This window comes from Eublepharis macularius, chromosome 7 (genome assembly GCF_028583425.1).
Source record: "Eublepharis macularius isolate TG4126 chromosome 7, MPM_Emac_v1.0, whole genome shotgun sequence".
In the NCBI taxonomy this organism is placed as follows: domain Eukaryota; kingdom Metazoa; phylum Chordata; class Lepidosauria; order Squamata; family Eublepharidae; genus Eublepharis; species Eublepharis macularius.
In genome coordinates this window covers 95,153,810-95,172,481 of record NC_072796.1, presented here as the reverse complement: position 1 = coordinate 95,172,481, position 18,672 = coordinate 95,153,810, and the positions used below count along the sequence as shown (strand labels likewise).

The 18,672-nt window shown below is 45.1% G+C and overlaps 1 protein-coding gene across 1 annotated transcript in view; it reads right to left on the bottom strand.

Annotated features, from left to right (window-relative positions):
* The window catches only part of PREX2 (phosphatidylinositol-3,4,5-trisphosphate dependent Rac exchange factor 2), a 194,521-nt gene that overhangs the window by 121,842 nt on the left and 54,007 nt on the right, over positions 1-18,672 (bottom strand). The window contains exons 8-11 of the mRNA XM_054984937.1: positions 18,338-18,441; positions 14,971-15,120; positions 1,873-2,017; positions 578-678 (exon numbers count right to left, since the gene is read on the bottom strand). Coding sequence (XP_054840912.1) covers positions 578-678; positions 1,873-2,017; positions 14,971-15,120; positions 18,338-18,441 — 500 coding nt within the window. The remainder of the gene's footprint in view (positions 1-577; positions 679-1,872; positions 2,018-14,970; positions 15,121-18,337; positions 18,442-18,672) is intronic.

Here is an 18,672-nt window from a genome sequence, read left to right as displayed (position 1 = left end):
AACTTGCAACCCTCTAAGCCAGCCCAGAAGAACACCATGATTGAGGACATCTTATTTCACTGAGAAGACCAGGAGAATCAACAATCACATACCCCTAGTAAAAATTATCCACTAATGGGACCAAGGTAGCTTTAATCCTAAATCTTGTATTTTTGCACGTTTGAAAAGGTTATGAATGATAATTAGTTTCATTTAAGACAACCTGAAGCTGATCTACCACTATGTTCTCTTGAACACAGGCCAAGGATGGCAGAATTGAAATTATCTGATATTTCCCAGGGTCTGCAGGATAAAAGATTCTTTTAAAAGGAGTCTCACCATGCCTTCTTTTAAACAGGTCAAGGGTCACTCCATCCCATACGGAGACATTACCAGATAGAATCAATCTCTCAAAAAAAAAACCCAGAAAGAGCAAAGGTCTAGCAGAAGAACTGCACTGGTCCAAGGGCCTTATCCATATCTTAACACTTCAAAACCAAAGTAATCCAAGCATATATGATAAAATGAGCTCAGACTTTTCATATAACACACCTAGAGATAATTTAAAAGTATATTTAAAATGTAGGAAATAAATTACCATGGTGGATAATGCCATTTTCTAGCAAAGCCTGGCCAAGATGAACACCTTCTTCGGGTCTGTGAATCTCTCCAATTTCCAGCAACCAAGATACAAATTCACTAATTAGAAAAAGAAGTTAAAATAAGCATTATTTTTAGAACTTCTAGAAAGGACACTTGGTGATGGGCACATGGAGCAGCCTTAGACTAAATCAGACCATTGGTCCATCAGGCCAATATTGTCTACGACTGGCAGTGGCTCCCAAGGGACTCAGGCAGAGGTCTTGCAGATGTTCTGCCGCTGAGCCACAGTCCCTCCTCAATGACAGTAGAATTGTGACAACAGCTGTAGCAGCAGAGCTATGGTTGACTCGCAATAGAGGGGAATTTGATTTTTAATTTACTATGTGGCAATATGTATTACTCATTCAAAAATCTAGGATCTCTATTTCTTTCAAGCCATGTGACATGCAGGTGAACTTTGGAGGAGTCTGGCTCTCTGGACCTGTATATGGCCACATAGCCCAGCAGCAGCATCGCTAGAGACAGTTTCCTATCAACTGTGGTTAAACCATCTGCCTCTTCATTTAAGAGGAGTATTCCTTATCTTGTGGAGAGACATCTGGAGAAACTTGAATAAATTCTTATAATTATGCTTATTTATAAAGATATTTAATCCTTCATGGATCATGATTATTTTCTCTCCCTTTAAAGTGAATGGGATTAAATATAATCCCTTTAATATATTTATATATTTAATATAAATATAATCCCTTTAAAGTTTCTAGGACTAAATGCTATTAAACAAATGTACAAAACTGCCTCAAGTTTTAAAAGGCCATTTTGATTTTATTGTTGCCCTTCAGGATCTATGAAAGTAACGAGCCAGTTTTAATGTCTTGTGAACCAATTTATTTGTGCTGATCTCAAGCCTGATTAATACCTAGCATTCTCTCTTCTGTTCATGTGTAGAGTTATTGAAGCCTTTCTAGTTTAACAGTTGTGACATTCAGGTGTTTCAACAAATTAGAGTTTGTTTCTTGTTTACCATTTAATCCAAAATTTCAAATTTTCAGTTTTGGGCAAGAAATTAACTCAATAAAAGTGTTGATTTAAAAAAAATTCAGCAACAATAAAGGTAACAAAATATTGATAAACAAACATCAAATAGAAGTTTAAAGGTTTAAACATCCAGCAGTATAAAAATGGCCTAAAATCAGCAATAAAAATAATTTAATATAGCAGTTAAAATATTTGAGAATAAATATCATAATAGCTGAAACAAGGTTCAAGTAAGATTAAAATGGCCCATACCTCCCAAGGAAACATTTGGGGAAGGTAGTTAATTTTCTCTTTCTGTCTTTGATCAGGTTACCTTGCCTGCACATCATTTTGTAAAGTTTCTCTCCTTGTTCAGAGATCATAACCCAAGTATCTTGTTCCATGCCTAGTTTTAGCCCTGCCAAATAAAATGAAAAATAAGTTTAAAAAATGTTTCCAGGAAACAGTACCTACGGCTGTACGGATAATTTTTCAAACTTCATTTGAATATGGTCTTCTTGGATGTATAAATGGCATCTAAGTTTTCTTAAGTTTAAAGGACTGCATAACAAAAATGTAATAGCTTGTGAACTCAAGTTGGTTTCTTTCCAACAAAATAATGTTACCTATTTTTATATATTAACAGTGACGCCAAAAGTTCAAGTTTAATGCATTAACAGCACAATCCTAAGCAGAGTTATGTCAGTCTAAGCCCATTGATTTTAATAGTAATTCTGTTTAGTATTTCACTGTACAAAGATCACAGAGGTGGGAAAGACCACTAGCTGCATCTCTAGAGACCTGATGACTGTGCTTAAATGACAACCTGGTCTATGCAAAGTGTTCACTTTAAAATCTTATATGTGAGATACCTGTGAGATACCTGGCAATAGTTACGTGAACACATAGAAATTCACTTGCATTGGCTTCCAGTTTGTTTTCAGGTGTTATTTTTAGTCCTAAATAGCCTGAAGCAGAAGTTACAGAGGACTTTTTTAAATTCCCCAACTGTGGTATTTCTACAGGAGGTAAGATTAGCATAATTTTTACAGATCTTCCAGATAGGGTTGCCAGGCCCCCTGGATGTAACTGTGGGATGGGGGCGGGGTTCTGGAGGGCACTCCTGGAAACTTTACCTTGCATGGACATGTAGCATGTGTTCACTCTGAAGCTTAAAATTGGCTGATATTAAGCAAAATCACTTCCTTTATTGTGATGGGAATGAGATCATTACCAGTGCAACAAGGAAGGCTCTGGAGCATGTGGAAGTGTACTCCAGCACTTGGACCCATTCCCCATGACTTTCTCCCCCACTGGTCAGGTGAGTGGTGGCAGGGGACAGAGGCTGGGTGGGGGGTCTGCCACCCCTACCAGGGGACTGGCAGCCCTTCTTCCAAAACAAATTGACAATTCACTTATACCACAAGACCTTTGAACTAGATTGAGGCTGCAATTCCACATGTATACTTATCTGGGAGTAAATCTCATTGAACTCAGAACTAAACTACACAAGACAAATTACATGTGTATAACACATGAAGGCACTTACACGTGTTTCCCACTTGCTTTCCTGTTCACTTGCACAACGCAGCTATACTGCACTTGATCCCATGCTTGGATTTGCACGTGTTTCCTTCCCATTCCTTCCAGACGAGAGACAGTATCCCATGATGCATCTTCTCTTTACACATGCTCAAACCTTCCTCTGCAGCTTTCCTGAGAGGGAGACTTGCTTACTGAATTAAATTTATGGGGAGGGAGGAAACCTGAGGGGTTTCCTGTGGGGAGGGGGCTGAAAATGGGGCTTCCACACCTCTGTGGAGATATTGCATCTTGTCCTGCCAGGAAGTGGGGCATCTATGCAAAGGGGAGTGGGCAATCCCCATGTCAGAAGCCATGGCAGGGTTTCTTGCTGTCAGAAACAACTCTTTCCTGCCTGTTTGTCATCAGCCACCTCTGACCTCCATTATCTATGGGGGAAACTATGGGGGCTATCCAGGGGGATGGGGGTGGCATTTTGCAAAATAAATCTACAAAACTTTCATGGGAACAACTGCTAACTGTCCTCTAAAGACCCTCCAAGTTTCAGGGAGATTGGACCTTGGGGAGGTCGGTTTGAAGCCCCTCAATGTACCTGCCAGCAGCCACTCCAGTTTTTACTATTAAAGGGACAGGAAGAGGGACCCATGGATCATGCCTTTCCCGGGGTTCAATCTCTCTGAAACTTTGGGGGTCTTTAGAGGACAGTGAGGACCAGCTTCCCTGCGAATTTGGTGGGTTTTGGACATTGAAAAGGTCCGTTTGTAGCCCCTCAAAGTAGCTGCAAGCAGCTACTCCAGTTTTTACTACTGTGAAGAGGGCTTACCCAGGGTTCAATCTCTCTGAAACTTGGAGGGTCTTTAGAGGACAGTGGGGACTAGCTCCTATTAAATAGTGGGTTCAGACTTGAGGTAAACCAACAGCTCTTTATTCAGTATAATCACACACAACACAAACTGAACAGAAACCCTCAATATATATACATATACGTTCCACCCCCTGCATAGTGATAGCCAATGAGAACACGTATTTTAGAATACCATCGTTTGCATAACTCATATACAATGTAACTTATTTACAGCTCAGTGATTGGTCTTAATCTTGCTCTTCTGATTTGCTACCACCCGTACTTAGTAGCCAATGATATCATAGCCTTGAGTTCTCTATCAAGCTAGAGTTCGACCAGTACATTACACTCCTCCCCCCTAAGTCAGAACTGACCTTCTAACAAATATAGTCTTTCAGGTGGCTGGGAGGAGTCCGAGTCCGCTGGGACCTCTGTATGGTCACTTGAGGCGAGGGACAATATGAGTCCGACAATTGAGCCAGTGTTTGGGTGGTTGGCAGCCCGTTACTTAATTCCGCTCGGTTCTCGGGGGTAGTACTTGCCTCTGCAGCCGATGAGCTGAATGTTGGTGCATGCTGTGGTATAGGTTCACTGTCCGATTCTTGAGTGACGGTGTCCTGTACACTGGGCGTTGGTAAGCTCTCGGCTCCCGTTGTCCTGGTCGGCCATCTGCGTCGTAGCTGGTCCACATGTCTTCGTAGTTTCCTGCCATCTGCAGCGACAACAGCGTATGATACTGGTCCCGTTGCGGTGTCCACGGACGCAGGCACCCATGGCAGACATCCGCTGTAGTCACGGGCATATACAAGATCTCTTGGCTGGAAGGTCCCTACCTCTCCTTCTGGCATGGGCCATTCCTCGACCGCTAGGTCGGGGTGCAGCCTGTCAAGAGTCATGGTGAGCTTCCTGTTCATCAGTAGCTCAGCGGGGCTACGCCCTGTCGTGGAATGCAGCGTGACGTGTTGCTGTAACAGGAACGCAGCCAATCGCGATTGCCAGTCTCCTTGGCGGATTCGCCGAAGGCTGTCCTTTGTTGTCCGCACCATCCGTTCTGCCTGCCCATTGGTGGAAGGGTGGAATGGAGCAGACGTGACTTGCCTGATGCCGTTGTTGGCCAGGAACTGCTGGAACTCAGCTGATGTGAATTGTGTTCCGTTATCCGATACTACCGTGTCAGCCAAACCGTGTGTTGCAAACAGCTGATGTAGGGCCCTAATGACCACAGTAGTAGTCATTGTGGAGACAGGGACAACTTCTAGCCACTTTGAATAAGAGTCCACAACTATTAGGAAGGTTTGTCCCTGAAATGGCCCTGCAAAATCAATGTGGAGTCTCGACCAGGGTGCTCTTGCTGACTCCCAAGGATGTACTGGGGCTTGCGCTGGAGCTGGGCGTGTTTCTTGGCACGGCTGACAGGTGCGGACCCATTCTTCGATAGCCCTATCCATGCCTGGCCACCATACATAGCTGCATGCCATTGCCTTCATGCGCACTATGCCTGAGTGTCCGTTGTGTAGTGCCTCCAGCACTTGTTGTCTCAGTTTGCTGGGGATTACCACTCTGTTTCCCCATAGCAGACAGCCCTTGTGTACTGAGAGTTCGTGCTGTCTAATGAGGAACGGCCGAAACTCTTCGGCCAGCTGGCCTGATGGCCACCCCCTCCACACCCAGTTGAGTACGCGGCTGAGGGTGCGATCTTTAGCAGCATGTGACGCCACATCGGAGGCTCTGAGTGGTGGACTCGGCAAGTCTTCTAGCAGCATGATGTGATGAGCTGGAGATGGGTCGGTCCCCTGGTCAGCAAGTGGCAGGCGGCTCAGGGCGTCGGCATGTCCCATTGCTTTGCCGGGGCGGTGCTGTAAGTCGTAGGAGTAGGCAGACATGAACACTGTCCACCGCAGCATTCTGGGCAAAAGGATTTGGGGCGTTTGCTTGTCTGGAGCGAGTAGTCCCAGGAGCGGTTTGTGGTCGGTTGCGATGAGGAACTTCCGGCCGTAGAGGTAATCATGAAACTTTTTCACTCCAGCTACGATTGCCAGAGCTTCCTTGTCTATTTGGGCATAGTTCCGTTCCGCGGCCAACAAGGTTCTTGAAAAGTAGGCGATGGGCGCTTCATGCCCGGTATGCATTCTGTGGCTTAGGACAGCTCCGATACCATATGGGGAGGCATCGCAGGCGAGTACGAGCGGTTTTTTCTCATCAAAGTGTGTCAGCACGCTCTCTGACGACAGTAGTTTTTTTACTGCTTCAAACGCCGTGGCTTCTCTTCTGCCCCACCCCCAGGGGGCAGAGGAATCTAGGAGACGGTGCAGGGGTTCTGCAACTGAGGCCTTATGTGGCAAGAAGGCATGGTAGAAGTTTAATAGGCCCAGGAATGATTGTAGTTCCTTCTTTGATCCTGGAGGAGGCGCACTTTTAATGGCCCGTACCTTTGCTGGTGTGGGGTGAATACCGGCTGCGTCAATGAGGAATCCCAGGAACTCCACACTCTCAACAGCGAATTGGCATTTCTCTCTCTTTACCTTTAAGCCGGCGTCCTGTAGTTTGCGAAGGACACAGCGAAGCCTCTCTGCAAGTGCGCTTTCCGACTCTCCCGCAATTAGGACATCATCAAAGTACGGAATGACGCCTGGAATTCCGCGTAGAAGTCCTTCCATGATGCCTTGGAAAATTCCTGGGGCAACATTGACGCCAAATTGTAGTCTTTTAACCTTGAACGCCCCCCGGTGTGTCACGATCGTTTGGGCTTCGGCCGTCGCCTCGTCCACAGGTAGTTGTTGGTAAGCCTGTGCCAGATCAAGCTTGGCAAAAATCTGCGATGCCAGGAGATGGCTCACGACTGGTACTGGGTAGGCATGTTGCTGCAGTGCTTTGTTGATTGTGCATTTATAGTCTGCACAAATTCGGACCGCTCCATTGGGCTTCAGTGGGGTTACAATGGGAGTTTCCCATTTGGCGTGAGAAACTGGTTCCAGGATCCCCTGTTCGATCAGACGATCCAGTTCCTCATCTATCTTTGGCTTGAGCGCAAATGGAACCCTGCGAGGCTTCAGGCGGATGGGGGCCACGGCTGGGTCTAAGTCAAACGAGACAGGCGGTCCTGTGTAATTGCCAAGGGCCCCGTCGAAGACTGCTGGAAACTCTCTGCACACTGATGCTACCTCATCACGATGCAGCCGCTGCACGCCTGCGATTTGTATGCCGAGAGGTCGGAACCAGTCGAGGCCGAGTAAGCTAGGTTGGCGGCCTTGAACTACCACTAATCCATCTCACAGGGCATGTTTTGGATTTTCACGGTTACTTTTATTTTGTTGCTGCTTGGAGGTTGTAATGCTTGCACCGATGACTCACTAGTCTGGGCTACATTAGCGTGGCGTATTGTTACTGTATGGCAGTCGCTCTTGCGGGTTGATGCCTTTTTGTAGCCCGGTGCTGACTTGTGGCTGGACTTGGGCGATCCTACTTGGTTCTTTGTGGAGCGACAGGCGCGAGCGATGTGTCCCAGTTTCCCGCAGTTCCGGCATTGTGCTTCCCGGAACCGGCATGACTTCCTCCAGTGAGGTCCTCCACAGCTTGCGCAAGGGGTGCCCTGAAATGTTGTTGGACCCCCCTGTTGCTTGTCGTGGAACTTAGTTCGCAGTACCTCTTCCTCGTCATCCTCTGATGATGACAGATCCTCTACGCACCCCTGATGTACCTGTTCAGACCTGCGGGACGGCGGGGGAGTGTGCGACTGCCGGACCTCTTTTGCGGATTGTTCTGCTGCTTCAGCGGCGAGTGCCTCCTCGTGTGCCGTTTTGAAAGTCAGCTCTTTCTTCGCAAATAGCCGTCTTTGGAGTTTTTCATTCCTCAGCCCACACACCAACCTGTCCCGAAGTGCCATCTCTAGGTCAGGGAAATTGCATTGCCGGGCTGCCTGTCGGAGGGCTGTGACGAAGGCCGCTATGGATTCCCCTTGTGCCTGGTTGCGCTTGTAGAACGCGTGTCTGCTGGCTATTTCTGATGGCTGAGGTGAGAAGTGTTCTTTGAGTCTGTTCTTTATTGTGTCGAACGCTGTAGTTTGCAGCGGGGCTGGCGCCACTAGTGCCCGTGCTATATCAAACGTGGAACGCCCACACACACTGAAGAACGTCGCTCTCGCAAGATCTGTGTCTTCAATCTTGTTCGCCTCAAGGTAGAAATCGAACCGGGTAATGTAGGATTCCCAGTCCTCGGCTGTTGAGTCAAACGGTTCCAAGTGGCCCTTAGTGGCCATGTCTGCCCTCTGGACGACGCGAGCGTATGCCGGATGGCTGAGGTGACAATTCCTCACACTTAAGATTTCAGCTTAGGTCTCGGGGCTGCCTACCCAAGCACCTTGTTAGTGATTTCGCTCTGGTATTGGGGCTGCCTACCCAATCAGAAATCCCATCCTCGTCGCCAGTATTAAATACTGGGTTCAGACTTGAGGTAAACCAACAGCTCTTTATTCAGTATAATCACACACAACACAAACTAAACAGAAACCCTCAATATATATACATATACGTTCCACCCCCTGCATAGTGATAGCCAATGAGAATACGTATTTTAGAATACCATCGTTTGCATAACTCATATACAATGTAACTTATTTACAGCTCAGTGATTGGTCTTAATCTTTCTCTTCTGATTTGCTACCACCCGTACTTAGTAGCCAATGATATCATAGCCTTGAGTTCTCTATCAAGCTAGAGTTCGACCAGTACATTACAGCTCCCCTGCAAATTTGGTGGATTTTGCTTGCAGGTAACACCTAAATAAAATTTGAAAACATCCATTTGCAGCCCCAGGCCACTCTGAAATTCATGCTTGCTTTTACAGGGCAATAAAAACAGAAATTTATTTGTGTGTTCCTATTACTCGTGTTGTCCTGACCTGTATAGCTCATCAGATCTCGGAAGCTAAGCAAGGTCAATCTTGGTTAGTAATTGGATGGGAGATGTCCAAAGAAGACACTATGCAGAGGCAGGCAATGGCAAACCATCTCTGTTAATCTCTTGTCTATGTCTTAACTTTTCACTATCACCATTACTCATGTTAATAAAATCAGTATTTAAATGTATCTTAATGCATTTCATAGAACAAAATTAGTATCAATATATCTATATCTATATCTCAACCATTTGCAACAATAACTCAGTTCTATTCACAAGCATTGTATGGAGGGCTATTTATCTTGGAAGGAAGGCAGGATTGCCAAAGTCAAAACCAGCGCTCCATTCATTATAAATGTTGTGTATTGCTGGAACCTGAGTCTGAATGAAGGCTCCTGAGGCCTACATGGCTATTGTATATTTTTGCACCAGTAATGGCCAATCATAATTGTTGCCTTATAATTAGAGATGGGCACGGTCCGCATAACGGACCTAATTTTGTCACGAACTTACCCAGTTCGTCCTTCGCGAACACGCGGCCCATGGGCTCGTGTTTTTCTCATGAAACCGCCTAACATTGGGACTTTCTGTCCGTGTGTCTGTTGGCCCGTCATGCCAGGATTCCCGCTCAAACAATTTCCTCGGCAGTGGTGTGGAGCCACCTTCCCCGTTTGGAACACACCAATCTTAGCTCAGAAAACCTTGATTGGCAGCTCTGTCAGCCAAACAGAGATCACCAGCCTTTCTGCATAAAAGACAAAGCGCCCGAAGCTCCGCTCCGTTTTGCTGGCGCAGGGACGCGAGTTAGCTTAGCAACTGCTTGCTGTGGGGAAGGGGTTTTTTTTTGTGAGAGTGCGGCTTGTGCCTTGGGGCTTTGGGGCTTCAGTTGCAAGAGAGCTTACTCTTTTCTCCATTCCTGTTTTTTTCTCCTTTCTATTCTAGTTTTCTTGAGAGCACTTTTTAAAAAATCCTTTTACTGCACTATCAGGTTACTCTGATTTCTTTCTGTGTTTTGAGTCCTTGGGTTCTTCTCGGGCTTAATCCCCCCTCCCCCCCCCAAATCTCTTCCTTTTTTCTTGGTTGCCAGTGGGTTCTATCCGACGCCACTCCACGCACAGACCCACAGTGGGTGCAAGGCAGCTTTGGACGTTGTCTGCCTGAGTCCTTGCCTTCTTTCCCACACGTTCTTTCTTGGCTGCTGATGAGATGCAAGTGGAGGGAGAGTGCTATTAGGCTCTGTGAAACACCCACTCTCTGATGACCGGCAGCAGGTTTTGGGGGGGGCTCTGTCTGCTTCACTTCTTTCTAAGCCTTTTTCACTCCCTAAATAGTGGGTGACTTGGGGGGATATTTCCAGACTGGCTTTTGAGGTGCAGGGAGAAGACTGCTACTGGCCTCTGTGAAACACCCACCCTAGGACCACTGGCAGCAGGTTTTGGGGGGCTCTGTCTGCTTCACTTTTTTCTAAGCCTTTTCACTCCCTAAATAGTGGGTGACTTGGGGGGATATTTCCAGACTGGCTTTTGAGGTGCAGGGGGCAGACTGCTACTGGCCTCTGTGAAACACCCACCCTAGAACCACTGGCAGCAGGTTTTGGGGAGCTCTGTCTGCTTCACTTTTTTCTAAGCCTTTTTCACTCCCTAAATAGTGGGTGACTTGGGGGGATATTTCCAGACTGGCTTTTGAGGTGCAGGGAGAAGACTGCTACTGGCCTCTGTGAAACACCCACCCTAGAACCACTGGCAACCGGTTTGGGGGGGCTCTGTCTGCTTCACTTCTTTCTAAGCCTTTTTCACTCCCTAAATAGTGGGTGACTTGGGGGGATATTTCCAGACTGGCTTTTGAGGTGCAGGGGGCAGACTGCTACTGGCCTCTGTGAAACACCCACCCTAGAACCACTGGCAGCAGGTTTTGGGGGTCTCTGTCTGCTTCACTTCTTTCTAAGTCTTTTTCACTCCCTAAATAGTGGGTGACTTGGGGGATATTTCCAGACTGGCTTTTGAGGTGCAGGGAGAAGACTGCTACTGGCCTCTGTGAAACACCCACCCTAGAACCACTGGCAGCAGGTTTTGGGGGGCTCTGTCTGCTTCACTTCTTTCTAAGCCTTTTTCACTCCCTAAATAGTGGGTTTGTATTTGTATATTGACGAAACATTGTAAGGCACATGATGACTGAGCTTTACAAACATATATTATCCTCCTCCCGACTACAAGCCCTTTCCCTGGCACCTTCTAAGTACCTCTTCTTTTTCTTGATATGATTTGTATGCTGACAAAACAGTCTAAGGCACATGATGAGCTTCCTTGATGAACTGCATCACGTTCAGTCAAGTGGGTTTTGTCGACGACCGTCCTGCTCTTGCTAGCTCAAGGGCCCCTCTGAGGGTCAATCCCCAAAGTCCAGTGAGAAGTAGGACAGTGGCCCAGGTCAGCTTGCTTGATAGCAAGCAAGCTGACGCACCACGTCACTAAGGTGGGACTCATTGTCCACTGCCCAAAGAGGCTCCCTCTGAACAGGGTAGCATAAGTTTCCTTCCCTCAAGGTGTGGAAGACATCCTTTCCATCCCTCCTGTGCCTTCCATTCCAACAAGGGGCCTTTGAATTGCTACATGATCCTGTTGCGGAGTTGGCTTTCACTCAAGTACATCCATTCATTTCCCATCATGGGGAGTTGGTCTCCCCAGCCCGGGGAGGGCATCTCTTGTTGATGCAGCCCCATGTAGGTGGGTTTTGTGGGCAGCCACCTCTCCTGGATAGGAGCACAAGTCTCTCTCCTTCCCCCAAGGGTGGGTAAGGGTCAGTCAGAATAGGGGAGGGGAAGTTGTTGTTTGTCTCTTTGGAAAAGTGATAATCGAGGAGCATTACATGAGAACCTTTGGTGGGGAAAGTCGACTGAAGTGAAAATCTGTGGGAAAACCAAGGCCTTTTCTGACTCGAACTGGTTCTCGAACCGGTTCTCGAACTGGGCCTGGTCCGTTAAAAGTTCATGGACCGTGGTCCGTGGAAGCCCACGAACCCCGAACCGGCGGTCCGTAGGCAAATGCCGGTCCGTGCCCATCTCTACTTATAATCCAATTACTGTGCTGTAAATAGTTACTTTGTATATAGTTCATGCAAACGAAGGATTCTAACTACTTGCTTTGTATTGGTTGTTGCTAAAAAGGGGTGTGGTTTTCTTAAGTATAAATTGGCTCCTGCTGAGCCTGGTTTCAGTCTGACTGCTTCCAGTCTTCAATAAAGTTGTTTTTATTAGCTGTTAATCACAATACTTAATAATAAACATAACTCCCTTTAAGGCAAATACACATCTGAGATGATTTCCTAGTTATAGTACACTTCGTTTGTTATCTTAGGACTCATGCTACCTATAAGCAAAATAAGAGTAATCCTTATCACCAGAAAAACAAAGGAATTATTGCCCAGATAAGCATTTTCAGTTAAGCGATTTAAATTGTCTACTTGTAAATAACTGAACATAGAAATTTAAAACGTAGGTTTCCATTCAGAATGAAGGAAAGAAAGGGGGAAAAGAAGGGAAATGAAATTGCTTCCACCTGACCACAGCAATCAAATATTAAAATTACTGGAAAAACAAATATCCAGCTAGTATGTCTGAAATGTAGCATATACCACCCCTCCTCTTTCCTTCTCCAAAAAGCAGCTGTTTGCTATTCTGCATCAGATAATGACTCTGGCTAGGAGACATAAGATAGATTCGGATGACCCTGATACTTAAGGTACACAAAGGGCAACATATCTATCATGTCTGCTGATTGTCAAATGCATATTGACCATAGAGACCATTGTATATTGAAGCTTTTCGGCCATCACCATTCAAGAGGGATCCCAACACATAATAATTTGAAAAGTCTGAATGGAATTAGTTTCATCCTGCAAATTGAGTTACCAGGGAAACCAGAAATACAGCTGTGGAACCAGGTTGACAAAATTAGTTAATGAAGGTGGGATTGGAAGGAAAGAACCGAATAAAAGCAGACACTGAAACACACAAAAGCTGGTATCCATTTATGTTATATCACAATAGTTTCTAGCCTCAAATCCGAAACAACCATATTTCTCTGGAAGACTCAGACGAGGATAGACAGCTAAGAAAAATGTTACCTTCTTCCATAAGATGAAGCTACATCAGACAAAGGAGGGTCCTTAGTAGACCTCCCATGTTTTGTTTTGTTTTTTTTACTTTAAGGCAACCATGGCAATGGGGCAAATCAGAGCAGGCCTATGGCACTGGGAGAGAAATTTTAATTCATTCCTCCTGAAATGTTTACCTAAGTTGAAACCAGTACCCAAATAACAACTGGGGAAGAGAATAAATAGAATAGAGGAAAAGTTTAAGCCTCCCCCTCCCCCAGTCCAATTAGGCAGTTCTACAGCTGCTTTACACATTACAGCAGAACTTTTGACTGTACAGATCATGAAGAGCTGTGGATGACATAGAAATGGTTGTGCCACAACATCTGATTGGTTTGATGTGCAACCTGTACTCTGGACAAGAGGCTACTGTTAAAACAGAATATGGAGAAACAGAATTGTTTCCAATTGGCAAATGTATTAGACACAGGAAGACTCAAAATGAGATGGCTTGATCCAATAAAGGAAGCCACGGCCTTCAACATGCAAGATCTGAGCAAGGCTGCTAATGATAGGCCATTTTGGAGGTTGTCAATTCAAAAGGCTTCCGTAAGTCAGAAGCAACATGATGGCACAACACACAGCTATATTAAAAAGCCATAGCAGATCCAGTCACAGATTTCCTACCATCTTATCCAAGTTAATCTTAAAACATGCACATTAGTGAGTTAAATACAGCCACAGAAATAAGCAACAACCCCTGGGAAATAGTGCTTTGGTAAATCACATCAAACATTTGGGTTAAAATCTTCTTGGATGAATTCCTCTGTGCTCAAGAAGACATTATTTGCATGACAAGTATTAATGTATCCAGTTGACCAATACCCACAATGTTAAAATTGTGAGGAGGATAAATGAAAAAATATGCTGCCTCCTTTCATTTTTCTCCATAATTTCTAAGATCACTAGATCTCTCCCTCAGAAAGCCTGCTGGATTCTCTTTTCAGATATACTGGTGTTAAGTTAGTCTGCATCCATGGAATTAAGCAGAATTTTGTTTAATAGCTTCTGAAGTAAACAAAAGACTTAAAGTATTGTTTTTTATTCTTGGTGAATGAAATGCAGTTCATAGCAACTTTTTGCTATGGTATTTGAATTTTGCAAACCTTTGTTGATGAATCATCTGTTATTCTGCTTAGAAGTGTGAGCTCATCCTGCTTATTAAAAGAGGTGTCTAAAAATATTGTATGAAGAAACAGTTGAAATGTATAGATTGTTGAAATAAAAGGTGAGAGATGTGTCCCTTCCCTCAGATCCTTTGGCTTTACCTTTAATAAGATCCAAGTTGAACCTTACAAATGTCGCTCAATTCTCCTACTTACTGAAGCCAGCCCGGTGTTTTGGTGCATTTTGTCCATGAATATCCCCCAACACCTAGCCTCACCTTTTCAGGGATCTTAGAGGGCTGCTGTGGAATAGAGAGGCAGGGAAATCCACCTGTATGAATGACTTGTACTCACAGTTGGTAGAATCCTACCCGTTTGCTTCTTTGTGCATGAAAATCACCACGATATGGAAGTATCAAAAATATTTCAACATTTTTTTCTTTATTTCAGAATTTAATATGCCATACTATATTACTGACAGCAAAGCTTCACATCCTCTACTGTGCAACATTGCCTCATCAGATCTTGAGTCTTTATTCTCACTATTCCTCTTTTTTAATGAACGGGGCAAGGGAAACACATTAGTTGAATGGTGATTGAAAGAGATTAAAGAAACTCTTAACATCCTTCTGTGTAAAGATTCTAGAGCTGCAGCTCAAATAAGAAGAAATAGGAAAGCATGAATGAAGGCAAAAGAGAAAGGAGGAGTTTGCAAAGATAATTTGGATTAGATGAGGGGAACAATGGCAAAAAAGCACACAGCCAAGTACATTTCAACTGTAACATTATCTACTTAGGCAAAAAAAAAACAGTGTAAAGTTTATGTACTCACCTTTTCTTCTCTCTCTTTCTTTCAGAACAGCTTCCAGCCATTCCTGCTTTTCTTCAGCTGTTTTGGCCATACACACAAACCATTTGTTCTTTGCAGTGTTGTGTATCTTCCATCCATTTATAACAATATGGCCACTGCTATGGTAGTCAGCTGGGCAGGGGTAGTAGAAAGAAAGCTCTTAACACTTCAGACCATAAAAGTGATTAGCAACACCAGACAAAAAATCAAACTAGATTGCCTCATGGACCCATAGTTAGGATCTCTCGCCATTTTTAAAAGGCAATCACAGAATGGCCTAATGCAATTCGAGGATGTGGCACTAGCACAGAGTGCTAAACCTTTCCATACATCTTGCTGAGTCACCCTTCACCAAGACTACTGCCTATTGTATTCCTTCTGAGCTCAGAAAATCCTAGTTTGATCCGATAGAAATAGGAAATGCAGTATGGCTGCAGGCAAAGATTCCATGTGGAAGTTTTGCCTGCATCCAATCAGGGGAGAGGAGATAGAGCTAAGCTCCACTCCCCCACCCCTTTTTCATTTCATGGATGAGCTGTGGTGCTCTGACCAGCACAGCACAGCTGTGATAAGAGGATTGCTGGGTTCAGGAGGGGGGCTGGCAGGAGATTGTTGCACTACTGCACTGACATAGTGAGCAGAAAGAGGGAAGATGAAGGCAGCATCAGCAACAAGCACTGTGCTGATGAGGCATACAGACATCCTCACCCAATCCCACTATGCTTTCTGTTGCTTTAGCAGTTAAGGGTGCCTTTTTATTGTTGCATTTTATAATAATAATAATAACTGTGCTAATATACTGCTCTTCTAGATAGATTAGTGCCTCACCCAGAGTGGTGAACAAGTTAGTATTATTATTATCCTCACAATACAGCTGGGGAGCTGGGGCTGAGAAGAGTGGCTTACTCGAGGCCACCTACTGAGCTCCTAGCAGTAGTGGGATTTGAACCTGTAGAGTGCTGGTTTGCAACGGAGCCACTTAACCACTTACGAGTGGAAAGTCCTTGATTCAACCAGGGTCTCAGCATGAAGGGAGGGGAGCTTAAGCTTTCCCTTCCTGCACCATATTTCCTATCTAAAACAGCTCAAAGAAACTACAGTTTTTCTCACTGAGGCAAACACAGAAGTTTTAATATGGCTTCCTGTATTGTTGCCCAATGGAACTAACAGTGGTTTCCTGCGGCCATTTCAGATAGGGAAAATTGCATAAGGCATATCCCACACACATATACACTACTGGGGGATCCTGCTTGTAATATTTAAAGGGAAAAATGCTTGAAGTTCTGTTTATAAACTTCCAGCTGTTTAGTTGTCATAGACCAGAGGATGGACTCCTCCTTATCAGGTGAAGAGGCCAAAGACTCAAGGCCAAGCTAGAAGTGATGAATTACACTTGAATGGCAAGTGTAGTGATCAAGTGGAGTGCACAAGTGAACGGGGAGGAATACGTGTGAGTCTGTTCACTTGCCATTAAAGTGTAACTCGTCATTTCTAGCTTGGCCCTATAAGGATAAAGCAGCTGAGCAATAATACCACTGCAGAAGGAGGCAGCTCAGACACCTCCAGGAGCCTCTTTTGACCTGCAGGAGGAGCCCCAAGATACTGAGTCATCCTGGGATAAAGCTCTTCCAACTTGAACCCTGAACCTTCTTCCCCACAACCTGCTGCTGAATCAGAGGTCTCTCCCCTAACAATTCCCTCAAAGCCATGAACCACCTCAGCCCTACCACAGTACTTGCCACCATAACCAGATGCAGCGCTAGTAAGTACTGGTAGTCTGCTCCTGGAGGGGAGGGGTTTGTATCACCATTTCCTTGCAACAGTATTTAAGGCCTCAGTTCACCCCTAGCTTTTTACTAACGTACATGAGTAACTCTGTTTAGGATTTCACTTATAGCGTTGTTGGTTCCAGCACCCTGCCTAGACTCTTGCCCAGATTTCTTGACCTTAACCTTGGGCAGGACATTAGTATTCTGGACAAGATCTGATACAGCAAGGCAAATTATAATTCTTAACTGCAATGTTCTCACTTTTGCTACACATACCAATTTCTAGCTTATTGAGTTCTACATCCTGTTTTGTCATCGTTATTTGGCTCACAGATCCAAGTTGCTGCCTAGCGCTGATGGGGGGGAGAGAGGAGGACGCTTGAACAAACCCAGACCACACAAAGCTTGGAGAAAACATGGCCACAACTTTATTGAAACAGCAGTAAAGGAGTATTGGTGCAGCATGTGGATCAGATCCCAGACAAACATCGGCTGACCCGCCTGCCAGCCGATGGACCTCAACCCCCCCCCAGACGCCAGCTGGGGGAGGGAACCATAGGAGTGGCATTTTGAGGAGAGATCACCTGGGTGTACACCCCTGAGTGACTCCCCTGCCACCTGGGAGTGAGGATGCCGCGGCAGCCCCCGAGCTGGGCATGCACCCCAAGCCTCACTCCCAAGATTCCTTATGGGAATCCCCTAACGGGGAGCCTGGGGCGCGGAGGCCCCCAACTCCCCAAAAGTGATCTGATCCAATGCCCACCGCCCGACAGTTGTGACAAAGTGGAACACAGAAAATAAGGGAGAGGTGGGTGGGAGACGCGACGAGCCGAAGTGAGGGTGGGCGGGGATGGCAGCTGGTTAAGTACCCAGCTGCCGGACCTGAGTGAAGACTGTGGACCGGAGGTTCGCAGTCCCCACCCCACCCCACCACGGAGCCGGCCCGAACACCCTGATTGGCCGGCTCCGAGGTTTGAATGTGATTCGTCGGCGGCCCACCCGGGGGTTCCCGGATGGGCCGACGACGAAGACGCAGGCCTCGCTCCCTCCCAGCTTGACGGCAGCAACCGGGCGCCCAGTAAGTCGGACGCCTCCGTTTTTTTGCAGCCACTTTAGCCAGGCTAGCTTCACACTTAGTGGTAAATAAAATAATCTCTCTTCTTTTTAATAATGACCTGCAAGTTACTTCTATGATGTCTTTGTATACAATGGCCTCTAAGAAAACGTGTGCAAATTTTTGCTTAACATTTAGCACATTGCAGTTTATGTTATGTTTTGGCTCCAGAAGTTTTAACATCAAATTTTATGGTGCTTTTATTGTTGTTTTATTTATCACTGCTTGAGCAGTTGTTTTTGTTAGAATATAAAGCCTTTGGCCTTTGGCTATATACAATAAATTTGGCCTTTGGCTATATACAATAAATTTGATCTACCTACAAATGTACTTTTACAATTTGATCCAGTAGCTGTCAAGGTTTTCAACCAGATGAACATCGTTCTATGACATTTTATTTTTTAAAAAGATGCTACATATCACCCATTTTTTTAATGTATTATTAGACTGGTTAAGATGCATGTACCTGTACCATCATCTACATTTTCCACCTCCATAACCTCTGTGTTTATTCTGCCACGGAAAAGATACCGATGTCCATCTGTGGATGCTTTGCTGTTCTTCAATCGTCTGTGGAGGGGTGAAGAAACACAATGGCATTTGGTTGGATTCAATAACTCTTGAATTAAGTATGGTGCCCTGCTACTTCACAGGAGGAATTCATTAGACAACCAATAGTCAAAAAACAAGCACCTATTTTCATCAAGACTAAAAATTATTAGCAATTAATTGTATTAAGAGTGCAATAAACTCCTTTTTAAAATTCTGTATCCTGTGATAAAGTTATTTCATCATTTATTT